The sequence below is a fragment of the Oncorhynchus keta genome, chromosome 37 (assembly GCF_023373465.1).
Source record: "Oncorhynchus keta strain PuntledgeMale-10-30-2019 chromosome 37, Oket_V2, whole genome shotgun sequence".
Taxonomy (NCBI): Eukaryota; Metazoa; Chordata; class Actinopteri; order Salmoniformes; family Salmonidae; genus Oncorhynchus; species Oncorhynchus keta.
Window position 1 is genome coordinate 13,167,336 of NC_068457.1, and position 24,168 is coordinate 13,191,503.

The 24,168-nt window shown below is 43.3% G+C and overlaps 1 protein-coding gene across 3 annotated transcripts in view; it reads left to right on the forward strand.

Annotated features, from left to right (window-relative positions):
* Window positions 1-24,168, forward strand: part of LOC118370232 (nck-associated protein 5-like) — a 189,520-nt gene that overhangs the window by 5,029 nt on the left and 160,323 nt on the right. For 2 of the 3 annotated variants that reach the window (XM_052499226.1, XM_052499228.1), the window contains exons 1-2: window positions 8,505-8,673; window positions 18,965-19,073. In XM_052499226.1, coding sequence (XP_052355186.1) covers window positions 19,011-19,073 — 63 coding nt within the window. In that variant the 5' untranslated portion in view covers window positions 8,505-8,673; window positions 18,965-19,010. Of the gene's footprint in view, window positions 1-8,504; window positions 8,674-18,964; window positions 19,074-24,168 lie in introns of those variants that run through there. The other variant, XM_052499227.1, reaches the window with a different exon arrangement.

Consider the following 24,168-nt stretch of genomic DNA (forward strand, 5'->3'; position numbering starts at 1 on the left):
GTTATCAAGGGGAAAAGTATTGTTTTTAAATTGAGAGACGAGCTTGAAGTGCTGACCATAATTTTCATTTGTCCGACCACTTGCATGATGACGAGTTTCTTACATGACTGGCCTATCTGGGTGAAGTTTTTTCCTCACCTGAATGATCTGAATCTAGGATTACAGGGACTCTCCGCAACTATATAGTTGCTGTCCAATGTGCTGGACAATGTGCTGGACAAATTTGAGGCGATGATTCAGAAGTTGGAGCTCTTCTCTGTCCGCATTAACAAGGACAACACACAGGTTTCTCCATCATTGTATGATTATTTGTGTGCAAATGAACTCAAGCTTACGGACAATGTAAAATGTGATATAGCGAAGCACCTGAGTGATTTGGGTATGCAAGTACGCAGATACTTTACCGAAAAGGATGACACAAACAACTGGATTCGTTATCCCTTTCATTCCCTGCCTCCACTCCACTTACCGATATCTGAACAAGAGAGCCTCATCAAAATTGCAACAAGCGGTTCTGTGAAATTTGAATTGAATCAGAAACCACTGGCAGATTTCTGGATTGGGCTGCGCTCAGAGTATCCTGCCTTGGCAAATCACGCTGTTAAGACACTGATGCACTTTGCAACCACATACTTATGTGAGAGTGGATTCTCAGCCCTCACTAGCATGAAAACTAATTGCAGGCACAGACTGTGAGGAAAGTAATGTACATCCTTGAAAACATACCCTTCTCATTAACCTGTGGTGAGTTATTCACAATTTTTGATGAACAAATAAGGTTTTATATGTAAGATGGCTAAATAAAGAGCAAAAAAATGTATTATTATTATTTGTGCCCTGGTCCTATAAAAGCTCTTTGTCACTTCCCACGAGCCGGGTTGTGACAAAAACTCACACTCATCCTTATGTTTTGTAAATGTATTGTATAGTGTGTGTGCGGCAGGCTTACAATGATGGCAAAAAACAACAGTTAAGAGTGCGCTGACCCTGGTGCTAGAGGCGGTACGCAGCCAGAGGTTGAATGTTTGAAGGTGTACGGGACTATAAAAAGTTTGGGACCCACTGCCTTAAGATATAAGACCCATTGTGTATCCAAATAACAAAACAACCGTGAAGCTTAACAGGGCTAAGTGCCACAAACAAAGTTAACTACCCACACTGAAAGGTGGGAAAAGGGGCCACCTGAGTATGATTCCCAATCAGAGACAACGATAGACAGCTGTCCCTGATTGAGAACCATACCCGGCCAACACATAGAAACACAAATCATAGAAATAAAGGACATAGAATGCCCACCCAAGTCACACCCTGACCAAACCAAATAGTGACATAAAAAGGCTCTCTAAGGTCAGGGCGTGACAGTCCAAGAGTCAACACCAATGTATGTTTCTTCAACCGAGTCAACCACATCCCAGCCTCGCTTTGACAGCCAATGTCACGGGTCTCCACGACATCTCTTGCCGACAGCACAGCAATGCAATGAGCTACGAGAGGAGGAATGCAAAAACAGTGTGGAATCTATCTAAAAATTATTGCATTCGTGGCCACAAGGTATGCAACAGAGGCATTTAGAGAGGCTGAATCGGTGCATTTGTGCTCGCCGACTGTGATGACAAACAGTGGGTGACGTGACCCGGTCTGATGGTTTCTGTCAGTGTGCCCCTTGTCTACTTTATTATGGGTCTGTGGTGAGGAATGCTTAAAGTGTTAAGAAGCAGACATTCTGTGGGGAGCCCCAATGAAAAGCAGACCAGGGTCCTTATTTGGAAATACTGTAGTCTTACTAGCATGAGGGCTGATCTAGGATCCCCTCCCTGTCAAAATTTTAACTAATAACACTTAATGAGTATGACTCCAGGGCTTCTATCTAAGAGTAGGAGTGCTAATCTAGGATCTGTTTTGTATTTTGGATCATATTGATTAATTTATATGGACAGGGAGAATCCTGATCCTAGATCAGCACTCCTAGTTTTAGACACTTGAGACATACAGCCTTTGGGCCCATATTCAGAAATAGTCTAAGAGTAAGAGTGCTGTCCATAAAATCAAGCTCATCATTATCTAAAAGGCTAAACTGACCCTAGATCAGCACTTCTAAACTGATCCTAGATCAGCACAACTAACAGCTCTCTTGAGTTTGTGAATAATAGCCCAGACCAGTAGTTTCAAATCAGCATGATAGTAGAAAAATCTGGTTGGCAGTAAAGCTGTGAGTCATGTGTCTCCCTTTAAATGAGAAAGAGAGAAAAAAAGATAAACACTTTAAACCTTCTGAGAGACTGGGGTCTACGCCAGGCCCAGACGCTTAAGGAATGCAGCTGGGCCTTGCTTGGTTTGCCACAGTTGAAGCCTGAGAGAGAGACATAGTAACGCTTGCTGGTCAGACAGACTCAAGTCAGCTAGCTACCTAGCGTAATCAAAAACTAACCAACAGAGCTCTTGAGAAGTAAGTATAGCATATATGGTTGGATTCCATCCTTGTGGGGACCTAAAATCCCCCAAAGTCCCCACAAGGACAGTAAAACAAGGGAACGTATCCCTTGTGGGGACATTTCCCACGTCCCCATGAGGACAAACGCTATTTTAAACTTAGGGGTAAGAATTAGGGTTAGAGGTTAGTAGTTAGGGTTTGTGTTAGCGTTATGGGTTAAGGGTTCAGGTTAGGGTAAGGGTTATGGTTAGGGGTTAGAGAAAATAGGATTTTGAATGGAAATGAATTGTAGGTCCCCACGAGGATAGAAGAACACGACATAATTATGTGCGTATGAGTAGAGTAAATGTGATTGTTCATGATATGGGCGAGTCTGTGTAAATTGGTGGGCATTTCTTTGTAGAAGTCCCATTAGCAGTAAACGGGAAGTTCATAGGAGCACATCAAATTTGGTGTCAAATGTTTTATTAAGTAATATACAGTGGGGCAAAAAAGTATTTAGTCAGCCACCAATTGTGCAAGTTCTCCCACTTAAAAAGATGAGAGAGGCCTGTAATTTTCATCATATGTACACTTCAACTATGACAGACAAAATGAAAAAACAGAAAATCAGATTGTAGGATTTTTAATGAATTTATTTGCAAATTATGGTGGAAAATAAGTATTTGGTTACCTACAAACAAGCAAGATTTCTGGCTCTCACAGACCTGTAACTTCTTCTTTAAGAGGCTCCTCTGTCCTCCACTCGTTACCTGTATTAATGGCACCTGTTTGAACTTGTTATCAGTATAAAAGACACCTGTCAACAACCTCAAACAGTCACACTCCAAACTCCACTATGGCCAAGACCCAAGAGCTGTCAAAGGACACCAGAAACTAAATTGTAGACCTGCACCAGGCTGGGAAGACTGAATCTGCAATAGGTAAGTAGCTTGGTTTGAAGAAATCAACTGTGGGAGCAATTATTAGGAAATGGAAGACATACAAGACCACTGATAATCTCCCTCGATCTGGGGCTCAACGCAAGATCTTACCCCGTGGGGTCAAAATGATTACAAGAACGGTGAGCAAAAATCCCAGAACCACACGGGGGGACCTAGTGAATGACCTGCAGAGAGCTGTGACCAAAGTAACAAAGCCTACCATCAGTAACACACTACGCCGCCAGGGACTCAAATCCTGCAGTGCCAGACGTGTCCCCCTGCTTAAGCCAGTACATGTCCAGGCCCGTCTGAAGTTTGCTAGAGAGCATTTTGATGATCCAGAAGAAGATTGGGAGAATGTCATATGGTCAGATGAAACCAAAATATAACTTTTTGGTAAAAACTCAACTCGTCGTGTTTGGAGGACAAAGAATTAGTTGAGTTGAGTTGCATCCAAAGAACACCATACCTACTGTGAAGCATGGGGGTGGAAACATCAAGCTTTGGGGCTGTTTTTCTGCAAAGGAACCAGGACGACTGATCCGCGTAAAGGAAAGAATGAATGGGGCCATGTATCATGAGATTTTGAGTGAAAACCTCCTTCCATCAGCAAGGGCATTGAAGATGAAACGTGGCTGGGTCTTTCAGCATGACAATGATCCTAAACACACCACCCGGGCAACGAAGGAGTGGCTTCGTAAGAAGAATTTCAAGGTCCTGGAGTGGCCTAGCCAGTCTCCAGATCTCAACCCCATAGAAAATCTTTGGAGGGAGTTGAAAGTCCTTGTTGCCCAGCAACAGCCCCAAAACATCACTGCTCTAGAGGAGATCTGCATGGAGGAATGGGCCAAAATACCAGCAACAGTGTGTGAAGACTTACAGAAAAGGTTTGACCTCTGTCATTGCCAACAAAGGGTATATAACAAAGTATTGAGATAAACTTTTGTTATTGACCAAATACTTATTTTCCACCATAATTTGCAAACAAATTAATAAAAAATCCTACAATGTGATTTTCTGTTTTTGTTTTCTCATTTTGTCTGTCATAGTTGAAGTGTACCTATGATGAAAATTACATTACATTCATCTTTTTTTAAGTGGGAGAACTTGCACAATTGGTGGCTGACTAAATACTTTTTGCCCCACTGTATACATTTGGAATAAGCAAAGGCTTTTCTTTCTGATCAAACAAGTTGGAAAAGGGGTCTTAAAAAACATCTAATAGAAAAAGTCTTGAAAAGTATTAGAAATACATCAAAACACAATATTGTTGAAGGAAAGACCCCTGCCATATATCAATATCGACACTTTGTTTTACAGAAATAATTTCTTACAGAAATATTGCCTAGTATCTTGTCATTCTGTTACCAAAAACCCACTTATCGTGCTTTCGGGAAGTATTCAGATCCTTTGACTTTTCCCACATTTTGTTATGTTACAGCCTTATTCTAAAATGTATTTAAAAACTGTTTCCCCTCTACAGTCTACACACAATATCCCATAAGGACAAAGCAAAAACAGGTTTATACATTTTTGCAAATTTATAAAAAATTTGAAATATCAAATTTACACAAGTATTCAGACCCTTTACTCAGTACTTTGTTGAAGCACCTTTGGCAGTGATTACAGCCTTGAGTTTTCTTGGGTATGACACTACATGCTTGGCACATCTTTATTTGGGGAGTTTTTCCCATTCTTCTCTGCGGATCCTCTGTCATGTTGGATAGGGTTGTGTTGCTGCACAGCCATGGTCAGGTCTTGCCAGAAATGTTCGATCGGGTTTAAGTCTGGGCTCTGGCTGGGCCACTCAAGGACATTCAGAGACTTGTCCCGAAGCCACTCCTGCCTTGTCCTGGCTGTGTGCTGAGGGCCGTTGTCCTGTTGGAAGGTGAACCTTCGCCCCAGTCTGAGGTCCTGACCGCTCTGGAGCAGGTTTTCATCAAGGATCTCTCTGTATTTTGCTCCGTTCACCTTTCCCTCGATCCTGACTAGTCTCCCAGTCTCCGCCGCTGAAAAACATCCCCAAAGCATGAAGCTGCCACCACCAGGCTTCACCATAGGGATGGTGCCAGGTTTCCTCCAGATGTGACGCTTGGCATTCAGGCCAAAGAGTTCAATCTCGTGGTCTCAGAGTTTTGGCAAACTCTGAGCGGGCTGCCATGTGCCTTTTACTGAGAAGTGGCTTCTGTCTGGCCACTCTACCATAAAGGCCTGATTGGAGCAGTGCTGCAGAGATGGTTGTCCTTCTGGAAGGTTCTCCCATCTCCACAGAGGGTTCTAAGTTCTGTGGAGATGGGAGAACCTTCCAGAAGGCCCTTCTCACCCGATTGCTCAGTTTGGCCAGGCTGCCAGCTCTAGGAAGAGTCTTGGTGGTTCCAAACTTTTTCCATTTAAGAATGATGGAGGTCACTGTGTTCTTGGGGATCTTCAATGCTGCAGAAATGTTTTGGTACCATTCCCCAGATCTGTGCCTCGACACAATCCTGTCTCTGAGCTCTACAGACAATTCCTTCGACCTCATGGCTTGTATTTTGCTCTGACATGCACTGTCAACTGTGGGAGAGTATATAGACAGGTGTGTGCCTTTCCAAATCATGTCCAATCAATTGAATTTATCACAGGTGGACTCCAATCAAGTTGTAGAAACATCTCAAGAATGATCAATGGAAACAGGATGCACCTGAACTCAATTTCAAGTCTCATAGCAAAGGGTCTAAATACTTATGTAGATTTTTTAAATGTTTAATACATTTCCCAAAACCTGTTTGGCTTTGTTATTATAGGGTATTGTGTGTAGATTGCTGAGGACATTTTAGAACAAGGCTGTAACGTAAACAGAATGTGGAAAAAGTCAAGGGGTCTGAGTACTCTCCGAAGGCACTGTGTCTTGTAGACATTTTCTCATTTCTCTCCCTCATGAGGACGGCAGATAATGAAAGCTCACAGAATGAACAAGTAAAGGTAGAACTAACAATTAGTTATAGTGTTTTTACTGATAGCAATTTGGTTTATGATCGTAATGGGGAATATTTAAGACAAAATGAAGTTTATATTCCGTTAGGTGTAATGAACACAATGAACACAATACATATTTATATGTTTTCACTGTCTGTAATACAAGTGATTTTAAAAGTGTTGTATTTGTGACACTCATTTGTGTCACGGGTTGATGAACACGAGGCTTGATGCTGTACTTGACATATTAAACTGATATCTGTTGATGGTGATTGACGTCAGACTGGCGGTACACCGATCGTTTCTCTGTGAAATGGTGTGATTCTGTAGCCGCTGATGTTGTCTTCCTCCACAGCCTCTCCGGCTGGTGTTTACAGAACATCTGGTACTGTCTGTTAACATATACAGTGAGGTCCAAAAGTATTTGCGCAGCAACACTGTTTTTGTTGTTTTGGCTCAGAACTCCAGCACTTTGGCTCTCGTCTCGTTTCCGTGTGGCAGAGACAGTTTCTCTGCTTGTGTGCTGGAGGTGTATCCCTGCTGCAACTTGTAATTTAACCTGAAATGATTTATGGTTGACTGTATCTGCAACTGCTCTTCTCTTTTGTTCACCTGAAAATCACTTTTTGCAATGACTTATTAAGTGGTTCAAATGCTTCATTCTGTTACCAAATCGGGTAACGAGATGACTAAAAAAATCCGTAACAGAATGACAACAACTCAATTGGCTACAATGGGAATTCATAGTAGTCACACACCACAGCTGAGTCACCTGCTACTGTCCTCTCTTCCACTGGCATACTGTTATGTTCAGCTCATAACTGTTTTCTTTCTCTTTCTGTCGCGTGGTGGTCAAAGTAAAGTATAGTAGAGTAGAGGTCAGTACAACACAGTACTGTACCGTACTGTACAGTAGAGTTTAGTACTGTACAGTAGAGCACACTAGTAGAGCACACTAGAGTACATATAATTTACTGTATTTTTTAAATGTATTTTTATTTAACTAGACACTGTACTATACTATGCTCTACTGTACTATACTATACTATACTATACTATACTGTGATGTCCAAACTTGTGAAACACAGTCATCTGTGATTGGTACAGATGAATTTGGTCTTGTTTGGGGGTGGAGCTCATTAGAATAATAGCCAGTGTGTGGAATAATATCCAAACATGCAAAGCATGATATCACTGGTTCTACCTTTGTGTCTATTCAGTATACATCACCATAAAGAGAATGACATTCATAATTTTGACGTCATTCTGTTACCATCATTCTGTTACCGGGTGTTAATCCACTTCACTTACTGTCAATAACCAAAATAGATTTTTTTCAAACTCAGGTTGTTATATCATAGCTGACAGACCATTCTTTCTTCATTTGGAGTAGATATTCAAACGTTTTTGAACATTTATGTATAGTTACCAAACTATACATACAATTTTCTGTGGAAATTGTTAAAAGTAGTCATTGTGCATAGAGTTGAGTAAGCATTTCACTGTTAGTCTACAACTGTGAAGAATGTGACATGCAATTTTGATTTGAGTTGTGTGGTTTCTTTAACTTTGCCATAAATATGTGAAAGTGATAAATCATAGTCTGGTATCATTCAGTCGCCGTGTAATTGTGAAGTTGTGTTATATTATGTTCCATTAGCATGTTGCGTTTGAGTCAGTGTCTGCTACTGTATGTGTGTGTAGGCCCACCTACTGCCTGTCTGCGTGCAAGTGTGTGTGCACATGCGTATGTGTGTGCGTGACACAGGAGGTTGGTGGCACCTTAACTGGGGTGAACGGGCTCGTGGTATTGGCTGGAGCAGAATGGTATCAAATACATCCAATACATGGTTTCCAGGTGTTTGATGCCATTCCATTTGCTATGTTCCAGCACATTATTAGGAGCCGTTCTCCCCTCAGCAGCCTCCACTGGTGCGCTCGTGTGATCTCGTGCGTGCGTGCGTGTGTGTGTGTGTTTGCGTGCATGCATGTGAGTGTGTGGCAAGCCGGGGTGTGAATCCTGCAGCAACAGATCCCATGGCTCATGACAGTTAGTTAATAAACACTGGCCTGTCAACAGCTGCACATGATGTAATGTGGAACTTCTTTTCACCCACACCACCCCCCTCCCTCCCTCCTCCCTCCCTCGTTACAAGTAGCAGGGTGTTTGCAGAGCACCAGTCTGGCAAGCCAGAGTGAGTTTGTGTTCGCTCAGTCTCCCCTTCTACTCCTCACTGGGAATTTACCAAAGGAGCATGTTTCCAGCCACCTTCAAAGGGAATTCCATGTTACAACGTCTGATGTAGACTTATCAGAGGCTGCTGCCAACCTGTTGAGTGAAGCAGAGGATTTGCCAGGCAAGACGTAAGTTATAGATGCTCATTTTCTGACGCACGTTGACACGGACACACAGGGCCATGGGTAATTGGTGCGATAATTTGCATTTGAGAGAGAGAGAGAGAGAGAGAGGAGCAAACAGGTCAGGATCAAATTGCTTACACACATTCCAAATGTGGCCACATACCCAGCAGGCATAACTTATGTATTAACATAGACAAGGCTTGGAAGATCCCTGTGCTCACACAGCTTGGTGTGATACATGCAGTGTCCCTTTGGACTTCAGTGTTTTTCTGTTTCTTTTCCTAACCAGCTGCCATGATGAGAGAGACAGACCGCAGCCCAGTCATGTTCCTGTCAGCAGGGCAGCTGGGGCTAGGCTACACATGCTGGACATTGTGATTGAAAGTCCCAAGCAGACCTGGGTTCAAATGCTATTAAAATTGTTCAAACACTTGGAGCATTTGCCTGGAGTGCCAGGTGGTGGGTGGGACTTTTCAGTTGGTTCCATTGCATCAGGAAATCTCATCAAGCGCCGGCTAAAGCATTTGAAATGATTCTGAAGCACTATTTGAACCCAGCGCTGGCCCGAAGGCAGGAAACCCATCTGATTTGTTTCAGGATGTAATAAGGTCTTCCTAAGGGCCTGTGTTTGGGGTGCGATCGGTGGAGGGAAATGTGTTTCTGCAGCGTTGAATCCCTGATGAGCTAGACGATGACATTACGCTCATTGTTTTGATGAAAAGCTTCAACCTAAGCAACCCTAATGAACTTGTGTGCAGTGGCGCAGTGGCACAACACGTTTTCTTCCATAGACCAGCAATGAGTTTGTGAGTTTTGAAGGGAGTTTGAAGTCTTGTGTCACTGTCGTAGAAATTAAGGATATTCATTAGAATTCAATTAAATTTCTATCAGTTACAGTAGATTGTTTCCCTATGTCGTGTTTAATGCAGTATTTGCAGTTCATGTTTTATTGCACGTGACATGAGCGCAGAGCAAAAATATGTCAATTCATTTTGCCAGATGCTCCTAGGCTTTTTCTTAACAGAGCAAGCATATTTCATTTGAAATGTGTCACATGTGTGTGTGTCTCTGGCTGAGACATCTACAGCACAGCAACACTCCCATATTTAACCTGTTGAAAGGCAACACAACATGAACAATTCCCCCCCTCCCCCCTCTACAAATAGGGTCAGCTACGTTAGGTGTAAAACCCTGAGCCGACTTACAACGTGTTAGAAAGGGCGTCGGGCGAGGGTTGTAATAAAAACACACTCGATAGAATGCGGATCGGAATGTAACAAATGTCTGTCTGTTCATCTCTTAGGAGTGAGCTCACACGTAGCACATGACTTGCTCAATAACTCACACCCATCCTGTATCTCACACAGCTGTGTGTGTGTGTGTGTGTGTGTGTGTGTGTGTGTGTGTGTGTGTGTGTGTGTGTGTGTGTGTGTGTGTGTGTGTGTGTGTGTGTGTGTGTGTGTGTGTGTGTGTAAGTGTGTATATAGCATATGTATTTACAGAATGTGTGTGTGTGTATAAATCAACACTGTGGAACGCCTTGATCACATGGCAAGTTGTTTGATGACACTTCCTGTCTTCTCCAGTTAATTCCCCCTACACTCCCCATGTGTTAACTAGACCCTATAGGGAGCTCTGCTTTGTGTACAACCTGTTGTTCCTCACTCAGCTCTCTGTCTCTGCTGTCTGTCTCCTTCAGCTGTCTCATTGGCCCTGGCCTAGCTCTGTTTGTTTTTCCATATCCAATCCTCCTGGCCTTGTGGACACACACATACACACACACACACAACAACCCCCCCCTCCCAGCCACACACACATGCACATACACACGCATGCACATTCAAAGGTCTCACATACATCCTTTGCTTTTGTTTTTTACACATATCAGCCTGTAGACAATCTCAAAGTGCTTGTATCTTTGACCTTTACCATTTAACAGTGCCACTGTCATTGTTACACCTTGCTGAGAAAGGCTGTAGCTATAGCCCAGTTAAAGCTTCACCCCGACAACAGCATGTTAAAACAGTACAGTGATACAGAAGGGCAGCAACAGCGAGTAAACACATTGGCTGTGTCCCAAATCACACCCTATTCCATTTACAGGATAGTGCACAACAGTACTTTTGACCAAGGCGCCTTAGGGAAGCAAGTGGTTGGCAGATTTTGTAGAGAGCAATGACAATGTACATCTTTAAGCAAACTAAAATTACATAAGTGTTTAATCTTGGAGATAATTAAACTTTTTGTACGTATCTCTAATACCATGATGACTTTTGGTCTGTCCGTCTGTCCGTCTGTCCGTCTGTCCGTCTGTCCGTCCGTCTGTCCGTCTGTCTGTCTGTCTGTCTGTCTGTCTGTCTGTCTGTCTGTCTGTCTGTCTGTCTGTCTGTCTCAAACCTTGTCCCAAATGGCACCCTATTCTCGGGTAGTGTGCTACTTTTGACCAAAGCCCAATGGGTTCTGGTCAGTAGTAGTGCACTACCCGAGCTAAAGAGACAGGAGGTTGAGAACATATTGGACTGATCATCATACGCCATCTGTGCTGCTAGCCTGCCACACAGATGGACCTCTCTCTCTCTCTCTTGCTCTCACTCTCTCTCTCTCTTGCTCTCACTCTCTCTCTCTCGCTCTCTCTCTCTTGCTCTCCTTCCCTCCCTCTTGCTCTCCATCCCTCTCCCTCCCTCCCTCTTGCTCTTGCTCTCTCTCGCTCTGTCTCTCTTGCTCTCCTTCCCTCCCTCTTGCTCTCCATTCCTCTCCCGCCCTCCCTCTTGCTCTCTCTCTCTCCCTCTCTCTCCTGCTCACTCAATCTCTCTCTCTCTCACTCTCACTCTCTCAATTCAATTCAATTCAATTCAAGGGCTTTATTGGCATGGGAAACATGTGTTAACATTGCCAAAGCAAGTGAGGTAGACAACATACAAAGTGAATATATAAAGTGAAAAACAACAAAAATTAACAGTAAACATTACACATACAACAGTTTCAAAACAGTAAAGACATTACAAATGTCATATTATATATATATATATATATATATATATATATATATATATATATACATATATACATATATATATATATATACACATACATATACATATATATATATATATATATATATATATACATACATATATATATATATATATATACATACATATATACACAACGTACAAATAATTAAAGGACACAAGATAAAATAAATAAGCATAAATATGGGTTGTATTTACAATGGTGTTTGTTCTTCACTGGTTGCCTTTTTCTCGTGGCAACAGGTCACAAATCTCTCTCTCTCTCTCTCTCTCTCTCTCTCCCTCTCTCACTTGCTCTCTCTCTCTCTCTCTCTCTCTCTCTCTCTCTCTCTCTCTCTCTCTCTCTCTCTCTCTCTCTCTCACACTCTCTCTCTCACTCTCTCTCTCCCTCTCTCACTTGCTCTCTCCCTCTCACTTGCTCTCTCTCTCTCTCACACTCTCTCTCTCTCTCACTTGCTCTCTCCCTCTCACTCTCTCTCTCTCGCTCTGTCTCTCTCCCTCTCGCTCTCTCTGTCTTTCTCTCTCTCTCTGTTTCTCTCTCTCTCAGTGTCCCCCCCTCTCTCTCTCTCTCTCTCTCTGAGTCTCTCTCTCTGTGTCTCTCTCGCTCTGTTTCTCTCTCTCTCTGTTTCTCTCTCTCTCTCAATTCAATTTCAATTTGAGGGCTTTATTGGCATGGGAAACATACGTTGACATTGCCAAAGCAATCTCTCTCTTTCTATACCCTCACATTCACATCATGCTTACCCCCCCACATCTCAATGATTGAAAAGTAATAGCTATCTGGGAATTAGGAGGTAGCCTAGACTCCTCTCTCTCAAATCTCCAATGTATAATTATCCTCCCCATTCATTCTGCACCCTGCCTGAGCAATCTGGATGAATCATTCACAAAACGAGGCCTTGGCTGGGGGGTGGTTCCGGGTTCCAGCCTGACCCCCTTTCCTTTATAGCCCTCCTCCATTCAAACACACAGACAATATAAATAGGGTCCCGGGGCAGGGGCCGGTGCTCCAATCAATGTCAACCATCGCTATCCATCCCAGGCTGACTGACACTTCCTGGCAAGCTCATTTTTCTTTTTTGGGGGGGTGGTATTGATCCAGGCTGTATCCAAAATGGTACCATATTCCCCATATAGTGCTATTTGGGACACACATACTACCTCGCCAATTGGGTTTTTCTTTCGACGTGAGAGTCCATTTTCCTCTTGTTTTCATTGCATTATGTGATAGATGAAAGTGCTAATTGAGAACTCATGCAACAGAACGCATGTCTGGAATCATTCTCTCTGAGAATTTATATGGCACTGAGAGACCAGATGGTGTTTGCCGACCGAGTCGGTCATTGTGTTTCGTGATGTGTTATGACCAATAATGTTCAACTGCCAACACACAACACCAAACATTTATCAGACGTTCACTTGTATTCAGCTCAGAGGAAATGGCAAAATGTAATGGTGATTGTGGGTGTAATCATTTGTAGCCAAAACGTTTGTTCCTCCAATAGAAATAGTTTGGGGTTTAAAGTTCAAGCGACAACAACCAATGGATATCTCTGTTTGATCTATCCCTCTATAAAGCGGCCTTATTGGTGTACGGTTCTTTGCTTAGTGGAGAAATGGGAATAAGAGTAGGTGAATGTTTAACTGTATGGGTACAAAGGGCAGCAATGTCTCTGACACACACTTGTGAGTCATCAGACTCAAAAGGGCCAGAAACAAAGAACTTTCTTCTGAAACCCATCAGTCTATTCTTGTTCTAAGAAATGAAGGCTATTCCATGCGAGAAATTGGCAAAGAAACTGAAGATCTCGTACAACGCTGTGTACTACTCCCTACACAGAACAGCGCAAACTGGCTCTAACCAGAATAGAAAGAGGAGTGGGAGGCCCTCGGTGCACACGTGATCAAGAGAACAAGTACATTAGAGTGTCTAGTTTGAGAAAGAGAGGGCCTCACAAGTCCTCAACTGGCAGCTTCCTTAAATAGTACCCACAAAACACCAGTCTCAACGTCAACATTGAAGAGGCGACTCTGGGATGCTGGCCTTCTAGGCAGAGTTGCAAAGAAAAAGCCATATCTCAGACTGGTCAATAAAAAGAAAAGATTAAGATGGGCAAAAGAACACAGACACTGGACAGAGGAACTCAGCATCCCGGAGTCGCCTCTTCACTGTTGACGTTGAGACTGATTTTGTGGGTACTATTAAATGAAGCTGCCAGTTGAGGACTTGTGAGGCGTCTGTTTCTCAAACTAGACACTGTAATGTACTTGTCCTCTTGCTCACTTGTGCACCTGGGCCTCCCACTCCTCTTTCTATTCTGGTTAGAGCCAGTTTGCGCTGTTCTGAGAAGGGAGTAGTACACAGCGTTGTACGAGATCGTCAGTTTCTTTGCCAATTTCTCGCATGGAATAGCCTTCATTTCTCAGTACAAGAATAGACTGACGAGTTTCAGAAGAAAGTTATTTGTTTCTGGCCATTTTGAGCCTGTAATCGAACCTAAAATTGCTTATGCTCCAGATACTCAACTAGTCTAAAGAAGGCCAGTTTTATGACTTCTTTAATTAGGACAAAATTTTTCAGCTGTGCTAAAATAATTGTAAAAGGGTTTTCTAATGATCAATTAGTCTTTTAAAATTATAAACTTAGATTAGCTATCACAACATGCCATTGGAACATGGGAGTGATGGTTGCTGATAATGGGCCTCTGTACACCTATGTAGATATTCCATAAAAAATCTGCCATTTCTAGCTACAATAGTAATTTACAACATTAACAATGCCTACACTGTATTTCTGATAAATTTGAAGTTCTTTTAACGGACAAAAAATAGCTTTTCTTTCAAAAACAAGTACATTTCTAAGTGAACCCAGACTTTTGAACAGTAGTGTATGTGAATTAAAACAAGAGTTTCATTTCATCAGCTGATACTTAAGATATCCCAAATTCACCATCAAATAGAACCTGAATGAATAACATACCTAGACAATGTCTATAATTTTCTGATATTCAACAGCAGAACACCATACAGATGAAGGATCTTAATTTGAGCCAGGTTGCTACAGCAGGAAAATGGCGCAACCGGAATTATTATGTAGATTATAATTTATGGACATTTTGTGTAAGGGTTGATACATTTTTCGTTAGGGCAAATCAAGTCTGACATTTTTCAAGTGGAAATTGTAAACTTTGGATGCATTTTTCTTAAACATTGAATACATTACAAGTTTGCATTTCTTGCTGTGAAGGAAAATTCTCAGCAACAAAATAATGATTAGATCAAGATCCTACATCTGTTGATGGATCAGTGCATCCACAGAACAATAACCTATCACAGTGCATATGTCATTTAAGTGATGTATACCTTATTACAATTGTATATAAGTGATCATAATGCTATTTTCTTTTCTCATTATCCTCAGCCAGCCTCTCACCTCTCTGGTCCACCCCTGTGCAACCCCAAAAGCACCCCCCCCCTCCTCCTAGTTTCTCCCTCAGCAGATGTTAAAAAGAGTGGTTTCCCCCCTCCATAACCCTCAGAGCCGCCTCCACCTCCACCCTGGCATCTAATTAGGGGTGTACACAAAGACTCCCAGATGTCAGGATTGTCCGTGGACCTTTGATTGCATCTATTCAACCAGGCTGACTTGCTGGCTGGCTGACTTACTGTCTTACCGGCTGGGACGAGCGCGTAATATGGCCGTAGACGTGTGTCTCTCTTTGTTGTCCCTGTGCCGCCCCCAACAGAAGACTGGTTTTACACAGTGGTAATTGGGTTTGGTGTAAATCATTTAGAGAAAGGAGGGGCTGTGGTGTATGAGGAGATCGGGAGATGAGGATAGGGAGGTCCCCGTGGGATTGTATTTCATGATGATCGCTTGGGCCAGAGATCATCACCGACGTAATCTGTTCCTAGTATTCTATGGCCTATTTATGCTGCTGAGTTCCCTTGGCCAATAAACAGACTGGTGAGACTCCAACAGCTTCTACAGCATATGGGATAGACTGGGTATCAAACCCAAGTCTCAGGACAGTGTTAGCCCTCTGAGCTAAAGTCTATAACCAATTCTTCAGGACTATCCCAAATGTGCCAATCACACCAAAAAGGTTACTCATCACACAAGTGTATGTTCACTGAACCACCTCTGTTACATAAAATTATAATAATAATAATCTTAATAATAATAATAATATATGCCATTTAGCAGACCCTTTTATCCAAAGCGACTTACAGTCTTGCATGCATACCTTTTACATATGGGTGGCCCTAGCGGGAATCGAACCCACGACCCTTGGCATTGTAATTGTATGAAATAATATCCCTGAGCTCCATTGGGGACATTTCCAACCACTTGGCCTTTTCATTGACGTTACCACAGACGTTTGAATCTGACGTCTTTGTAAAATATCACGTGGCGCATTTACATAGACACATGTTATTGTAGTCTTTTCACCATTCGGCTGGTGATGTAGGACACTGGCCTACAGACGGACATCCTGCCTCGTGCGTTTTCTCTCCTTTGCTTTTGGCCAGTTGCATATATTTCTCCAAACTTGACCATGTCAGAAGCTGCTTATCCAAGATCGAGAGTCAGTTGCTTTATTCAACCATTGGGTTTTGTCATTGTACGTTATCGCGTTTCCCTACCTTTCCCATTCTCATATCTGACTCCAAATGTGTTTGGCTCAGCTTCACAACCTCCTATCGACCACCTGTTTCTATACAACCTTACTGAACTGCTACACCACAACCGTGACTTTTGCCGAGCGTGAAATGCCCCCCATTCATTTCAACGAAGACTGGGCATAAGCTGCACGGCTTCATCAGAGGCTCTCACCGCTCAGCGTAAACGTATTTCTCTGGTTTCTAATTTCCGGACTCCCCTCCCCTACCTTCAAGCGAAATGGTGTCATCGCATTTGACTGACTGGTTAATCTATTATGTTTTTTGAGTCAGGGCAGTCAAGTTCAAACGTTAATCCATTTTAATCATTTGCTCTTGATTACCCACAATCCCTATCTGGGCGTCCGGAGGAAGCGTGGGGGCTTTACATCTAGTCTTGTCTTTAGAGAGAAGGCACTAACTGAAATGTAATCTTAACATGGTATGAGAATTACAGCTGAACGTAATGTCCTGGCACACAAAGGAATCAGACCTGGGTTCAGATACTATTTGAATAATTTCAGTGACTTTGGACATTTGTTTTAGCCTACCAGATGGGGCAGGTTTTGTAGTTTTGTGACAATTCTATTGGTTCCGTTGCTCCAGGCAAGCTCAATGGAATCCAGCTAAAGTATTTGAAATCATTTCAAATAGTATTTGAACCCAGGTTTGATTGTCGTCAAAACTACTGAATGTAAGATCATCAGGGAGAAATGAAGAAGAACAGAAACCATCTGTGCTGGTGGCATAACCAGAGTAAGCCTGCATGACGCCCTGTCCTGTCGTTGATCAATCCCCTTCCTTCCACGTTTAGATGTAGAACAGCAAAAATGGGCTGACCAACCCGGCAAGACTGGGAGACATGTCATCATAATGACGTCATTTCAACCAGTTTCTGGGTGTAATGATGTCATCTTTTATTTTTTATTTATTTCACCTTTATTTAACCAGGCAGGCAAGTTGAGAACAAGTTCTCATTTACAATTGCGACCTGGCCAAGATAAAGCAAAGCAGTTCGACAGATACAACGACACAGAGTTACACATGGAGTAAAAACAAACATACAGTCAATAATACAGTATAAACAAGTCTATATACAATGTGAGCAAATGAGGTGAGAAGGGAGGTAAAGGCAAAAAAGGCCATGGTGGCAAAGTAAATACAATATAGCAAGTAAAACACTGGAATGGTAGTTTTGCAATGGAAGAATGTGCAAAGTAGAAATAAAAATAATGGGGTGCAAAGGAGCAAAATAAATAAATTAATTAAATACAGTTGGGAAAGAGGTAGTTGTTTGGGCTAAATTATAGGTGGGCTATGTACAGGTGCAGTAATCTCAACCAGTTTCACCGGTGCTGGGGTAAGAGCAGTGAGTAGTCAATTGGGTTTGAGATGAACAATTTCTGTGTGGGTGTGAAATGCTACCTGGATATTAGCAGTATATTGACTGAAACTTTTGGATATGGGAGATTGACATTGGATGTAGCGTAGCATTTTGACGTCAGTATACTGACTGACAAGTGTAGTCAAGCCATTGAAGTCTCAGACAGGGTGGAACAGACAAGCCAGAGACAGAGGGCCTTGGGACCAAGGGGATGTGGTTAGAAGACATTCTGCGAGGCAAGTAAACCTGGAATAATTCAGCATTAAAAGAGATGAATTGTATTCAGTACCCAAAGAAATTTACACAGACTCAAGTGTAAGTTGCTGTTGAATCAAAAGAGATATTTTCTCTTTTGAAGTGGCTCCTAGAATACGTAACACACTGTAATTACACACACACACACACACACACACACACACACACACACACACACACACACACACACACACACACACACACACACACACACACACACACACACACACACACACACACACACACACACACACACACAGAATCCATACATTACATACTGTACAGCGGTCATGACAGAACGTCCCTAACCCTTGGCGGTCATTATGCGACCTTTGACCCGGGTGCTTCACTGATGAGGAGGTTGTGTGCTTACTCTGTGGCAGGGCTGAGCGGAGGCACAGAGCCTGCTCTTTGTAGAGGAGTAGTATGCGTGAAGTGAACTGTTTATTTTCTCCCTTAGCCTGCATTGGCCCGGTCGCGCTGGTTCCCAGCTCTGTTTGGAGAAGCCTATGAAAACATGGAGTAGGAGAAGGGAGGGAGGGGGACAGAAAACGTATAAACTCAGGGATGATCAGTGGAGTGAGGCTCTCCCTCTCCCTCTCTCCAACACTTCCGGTTGCTATCAGGTTAGCAGAGCGAGCAGGCGGGCAGCACAACAATAACAGAGCGAGAGAAGCGGTAGGGAATAAGCGAGAGATAGGGCGGGCAGCCAGGAAAGAGGAGGGAGAGATAGAAAGGGTGAGGTAGAGGGAGAAGGAGAGAGAGAGGGAGCGTGGCGGTGCCGCCTTCTCAGCTTCAAAGACGCAAAATATAACATGGACTCTGAGCTCTACTAACGCACTACAGCCTCACTACTGATGTACCCATCAGCCAACTGGGAGGACCAAGGGTAATGTCTCTCCTGTACAAAAGAGTGATATTTGGCTTCTCCCCTCTTCTCCCCACTCCTCCCCTCCCACAGTGGCTCCCAGGGCCGTGGCAGCGGGCTGCAGTGGAAGAGGAGGACCATGAACAGACACCTGGAGAGGAGGGAGCAGCTAAAGAGACTGTCGCTGGACAGCAGCTTGGTGGTAAGTCAAAGTGGAAAGCTCCTCTCCCTCTGTGTTTGTCTCTCTCTGTGTCTCATTCTCTCTCTCTCTCTCTCTCTCTGTCTGTATCATTCTTTCTTTCCTCTCTCTCTCTCTCTCTCTCTCTCTCTCTCTCTCTCTCTCTCTCTCTCTCTCTCTGTCTGTCTCATTCTTTCTTTCCCTGTCCCTCTCTCTCTCTCTCTCTCCCTCTCTCTCCCTCTCTCTCTCTCTCTCTCTCTCTCTCTCTCTCTCTCTCTCTCTCTCTCTCTCTCTCTCTCTCTCTCTCTCTCTCTCTCTCTCTCTATGTCTCACTCTCTCCCTGGCTCTCTGTGTCAAATCAAATCAAATCAAATGTTATTAGTCACATGCGTCGAATACAACAGATCTGGACCTTACTGTGAAATGCTTACTTACAAGGTCTTAACCAACTATGCAGTTCAATAAATAGAGTTTACTAAATATAAATATTTACTAAATAAACAAAAGTAAAAAAAATAAAAATAATAATATATATACAGTATATATATAACACAATAAAATAACAATAATGAGGCTATATACACGGGGTGCCGGTACTGAGTCAATGTGTGTGGGTACAGATCTCTGTCTCTCTCTGTGTCTCTGTCTCTCTCTGTGTCTCTGTCTCTCTCTTTGTCTCTGTCTCTCTCTGTCTCTGTCTCTCTGTGTCTCTCTTTCTCTGTCACTCTCTGTGTCTCCATCCCTCTCTGTGTATCTGTATCTCTCTGTTTCCATCTCTCTCTGTGTCTGTCTCTCTCTCTGTGTCTCCTTCTCGCTATGTCCCTTTATACACTGCTCAAAAAAACATTTAAACAACACAATGGTACTCCAAGTCAATCACACTTCTGTGAAATCAAACTGTCCACTTAGGAAGCAACACTGATTGACAATAAATGTCATATGCTGTTGTGCAAATGGAATAGACAACAGGTGGAAATTATAGGCAATTAGCAAGACACTCCCAATAAAGGAGTGGTTCTGCAGGTGGTGACCACAGACCACTTCTCAGTTCCTATGCTTTTTGGCTGATGTTTTGGTCACTTTTGAATGCTGGCGATGCTTTCACTCTAGTGGTAGCATGAGACGGAGTCTACAACGCACACAAGTGGCTCAGGTAGTGCAGCTCATCCAGGATGGCACATCAATGCGAGCTGTGGCAAGAAGGTTTGCTGTGTCTGTCAGCGTAGTGTCCAGAGCATGGAGGCGTTACCAGGAGACAGGCCAGTACATCAGGAGACGTGGAGGAGGCCGTAGGAGGGCAACAACCCAGCAGCAGGACCGCTACCTCCGCCTTTGTGCAAGGAGGAGCAGGAGGAGCACTACCAGAGCCCTGCAAAATGACCTCCAGCAGGCCACAAATGTGCATGTGTGTGCTCAAACGGTCAGAAACAGACTCCATGAGGGTGGTATGAGGGCCCGACGTCCACAGGTGGGGGTTGTGCTTACAGCCCAACACCGTGCAGGACGTTTGGCATTTGCCAGTGAAAACCAAGATTGGCAAATTCGCCACTGGCGCCCTGTGCTCTTCACAGATGAAAGTAGGTTCACACTGAGCACATGTGACAGACGTGGAGAACGTTCTGCTGCCTGCAACATCCTCCAGCATGACCGGTTTGGTGGTGGGTCAGTCATGGTGTGGGGTGGCATTTCTTTGGGGGGCCGCACAGCCCTCCATGTTCTCGCCAGAAGTAGCCTGACTGCCATTAGGTACCAAGATGAGATCCTCAGACCCTTTGTGAGACCATATGCTGGTGCGGTTGGCCCTGGGCTCCTCCTAATGCAAGACAATGCTAGACCTCATGTGGCTGGAGTGTGTCAGCAGTTCCTGCAAGAGGAAGGCATTGATGCCATGGACTGCACATCTGGGACATCATGTCTCGCTCCATCCACCAATGCCAAGTTGCACCACAGACTGTCCAGGAGCTGTCCAGACTCACCAGGAGCATGCCCAGGTGTTGTAGGTAGGTCATACAGGCACGTGGAGGCCACACACACTACTGAGCCTCATTTGGACTTGTTTTAAGGACATTACATCAAAGTTGTATCAGCCTATAGTGTGGTTTTCCACTTTAATTTTGATTGTGACTCCAAAGCCAGACCTCCATGGGTTGATACATTTGAATTTCCATTGATAATTTTTGTGTGATTTTGTTGTCAGCACATTCAACTATGTAAAGAAAAAAGTATTTAATAAGAATATTTCAGTCATTCAGATCTAGGATGTGTTATTTTAGTGTTCCCTTTATTTGAGCAGTGTATATCTCTGTCTCCCTCTGTGTCTCGGTCTCTCTGTGTCTCCGTCTCTCTCTCTATCTCCATCTCTCTTTGTGTCTCCGTCTCTCTCTGTGCCTCTGTGTATCTGTCTCTTTCTCTCTCCTTCATTACAGCTCAAACAGGTCAGAGAAAAGTACAAACCAGACCTGTGTTCAGAGTGCCAGATGGTCGGGATTTGCAGTTGCACTTTTGGGACTACTCCATTGGTCCCATTGAGGTTAACTCAATCAAGTGCAGCTAAAGTATTTAAAACAAAACAGCTACTATTTGGCTTTGAGCCCAGATCTGGTACACTAAACATACCCTGTCAGACGGTTTGAGAAAAAGCAGCCTCCTCTGGCTGTGTTTGTGTCGACGTGATTGACAGGCTTATCTGTCCCCCGGTGTCTCGAGCGACACACAAGACTGTGGAGTGGAAACTTGTTTTTGTCAGGGTTAACTCAAGGTGAACCCGGTATTAAGTGCTCCTTTGGAATGTCAAGTACAAGCACGTCTGTCTGTGGTGGTGGGTCTCGATTAAGGCCTTTTTTAAATTGTTTAATTGTTCTTTCCAGCATGGTTCCAGCAACTATGGCGGATGTTTAACCAGGCCAGCAGAGTACAACCTGCCCTAGCTTGGCTTGGTTTAGACCTAGTGTAGGGTGTCCACCCACTCTGCCCTCTGAAATGTCACTTCTTTATGTTTTAAAATAAAATACATTCGACCAGGATATTCTTCATGTTCTGAATCATTCAGAGGGGTCTTTCTTTAATATATCATTAACGTTATATTCAAAATATGTCGGACACATCCGAACAATACGCAGCAACCTCTGTTGTCAGAGCGGTGTCGCTTCTCTCAGCAACATGTTGTGGCGGTATATTCTGCAGAGTTGGTTCCTGACACGAGCTGAATTAGATGTGAAAGGCGTTGGCGATAAAAGCTCAGTGCTCCGCAGACATTTCACAGAGATACGCTTGTTTTTCTGAGAAATCTTCAAAAAAAGAACAGGTACTTCCCATTAATATGAAAAGCCATATACTAAAATAGGAAAATACTACGTCATGTCTCAAAATTGATATCTATCTTACCTTTATATTGTTTTATGTCCTTCGGCAATAAAGAGGAAAGATGAGAGTTCAAAGGTGAGCCTGTCAGTTTTCCTTAATTCTCTAACGGCATCCCGTCCAGCTGACGTACTGCTATTTTGCTGATTTTTTCGGCACTTTTATTCTCTGGCCTCCATTGATTTAGTTACCCTTAATCTTGGCCATCCTACAAGGGTAAAAACTCCAATAACTTTGAACGGATTACGATAGAGACGCGAGGGTTGGACCATTGGTGTTCTCAGAGGAGTATCTACGCAATTTACCCATTGGTCAAAATATGCATTTTTGATTGGACACCCTCCCTAGTGGGAATGAGGTTTATGTGTATCAGAATTACGTGACGCAGAAATGATTGGTTTTAGGTCATTTTCAGAAGAGAATGAAATCAAAAAGTCTCTTAATTCCCGTCTAAGATGTTGATTAAATGGTGGTCATGAAATTATACTGAAAAGTGGTTCACTTTCCCTTCACCATGATATGATCATACCCTCAAAGCACTTCAGAAGGACATCACGTGCCTGATTATTGCGCCTTGTTTATGGCACCCTATGTGATAGCAGGCGGTGCAATTACCGTTTGAAGATTTGGTGATATGGTGTTTATTGCTTTCATTAGACACGTGTTGGTCTGGTTCACTGTCTAGGCTGATACTGGGCCGTATTAACCAGACGCTGTACCATGCAACAATATTTGTCTGGTCATTTAGTCATGCATGCGCTGTCTCTTTCTCTTTCAAGGGACAGCTTGAGCTAGATGCGGCTGTTTTATAGTGGACACATGAATCACATTATGACTATTAGACTTGTAGACTTCTAGGCACAATCGCGTCATCTACCGTGCTAGTTCCCAGACATTTCCGTAACACTAACATATGTTGTCTACAGAGCATTATGAGTTATTATGTGTGTGCATCTCAAAATTGTCGCTGCATTATGACTCATTGTGAGGGTTTGTAATGCATTATAGATATTTGTGACATAGAAAGTGTTACCGACAGTTCTTATACCAGCTGGAGTATATAGGGGCAGAATGTTGTTCCGTTGCCCTAGGAGAGGAGCAGAAGGAGCCCTGTAGCATTAGTAGAGGGCTAACGTGGAGCTAGTGGCGGAATAGGGCCAGCGGCGCTGAGTCGTTACCCAGGGACGGGGGCACTATGGTGGGACAAGTCTGGCTCTGGCCTGCCCTGGTGAGGAGGGATGTGGATGATCACAGCCAGGGTTCCAGAGCCCTCGTAGCCCTGGCAGAGAAACTCACTAAAGCCTGTAAACACTCCCTTTCCTGAGAGGATATGAGCTTCCCGATACATTTATTTTCTCAGGCATCTGCGAAAACAAGAAAGGCCATTTCTGACATTCCATCTGGCGACAGGCCCAGCATTCTTGTTCCCGTTTCCAGCTCGAATCCGAATGTACCTGTATCTGGTCACCGGTTAGACAATGGGTATCTATGAATACAGGAATTTTGTGTAGTTGTTCAACACATTGTCCACCAGTAGATTTGAAAGCATTCTCTTTATCGGGTCCCTTTGTTGGGATATACAAAGTATTTTGACAACGTTTGTTAACATGTTTGCCGTTGGTATTTTTGCTGTTACCAATAAGGTTTTGTGAAGATAATAACACTTCTAAAGGTTTCCATTTGGTGAAATTATATTTAGTTACAAGTTCCATTGAAGCGCTTCTTGTTTTGCTCACTGTTGATTGAGATATGTACACGC